The sequence below is a fragment of the Condylura cristata genome, unplaced genomic scaffold (genome assembly GCF_000260355.1).
Source record: "Condylura cristata isolate star-nosed mole 26May11 unplaced genomic scaffold, ConCri1.0 scaffold00006, whole genome shotgun sequence".
Taxonomy (NCBI): domain Eukaryota; kingdom Metazoa; phylum Chordata; class Mammalia; order Eulipotyphla; family Talpidae; genus Condylura; species Condylura cristata.
The window spans coordinates 236665-237146 of record NW_004567107.1 but is presented as its reverse complement, the minus strand read 5'-3'; the positions used below and the strand labels follow the sequence as shown (position 1 = coordinate 237146).

General features: G+C 73.2%; 1 protein-coding gene across 1 annotated transcript in view; it reads left to right on the top strand.

Annotated features, from left to right (window-relative positions):
• Positions 1-291: 291 nt before the first annotated feature.
• The window catches only part of TUBB4B (tubulin, beta 4B class IVb), a 2447-nt gene continuing 2256 nt past the window's right edge, over positions 292-482 (top strand). The window contains exon 1 of the mRNA XM_004677231.2: positions 292-478. Within this exon, the coding sequence (XP_004677288.2) occupies positions 379-478 (100 nt within the window). The 5' untranslated portion in view covers positions 292-378. The remainder of the gene's footprint in view (positions 479-482) is intronic.

Genomic DNA, 482 nt, shown 5'->3' with positions numbered 1-482 from the left:
GACCTGGGGCGGGCGGGCGGCCCGCGGGCCAATGAGCGCACAAATCAATCATTTGAAACGCCCAATCGGCGCGGCGCGCCCGCTCCGGGAGGGGGGACTTGATAGGGCGCGCTCGGGCTCTCCGCGGACCAATTGAGTGGGAACGACTGGAGGAAGGCGGGCCTTAGGGGGCTCGATGGACGGGGCGCTCGCCAACCAAACGCGGCAGCTGGCCGGCCTCGTTCTCGCTGCCCAATAGGAGGCTGGAGGGGGCGGGCACGGCAGGCATATAAGCGGCGGCCGAGCGTCGGTTGTAGCACTTTGCGCGCCCGGTCCTCGGCTGTCGTCTCTTCCGCCGCTCGTGCCGCCGCCGCCGCCGCCGCCGCCGCCGCCGCCGCCATGAGGGAGATCGTGCACCTGCAGGCCGGGCAGTGCGGCAACCAGATCGGCGCCAAGGTGAGTAGTGGGGCGGCGGGGTCCGGCGCGGCCGGGCGCCCGGGCGC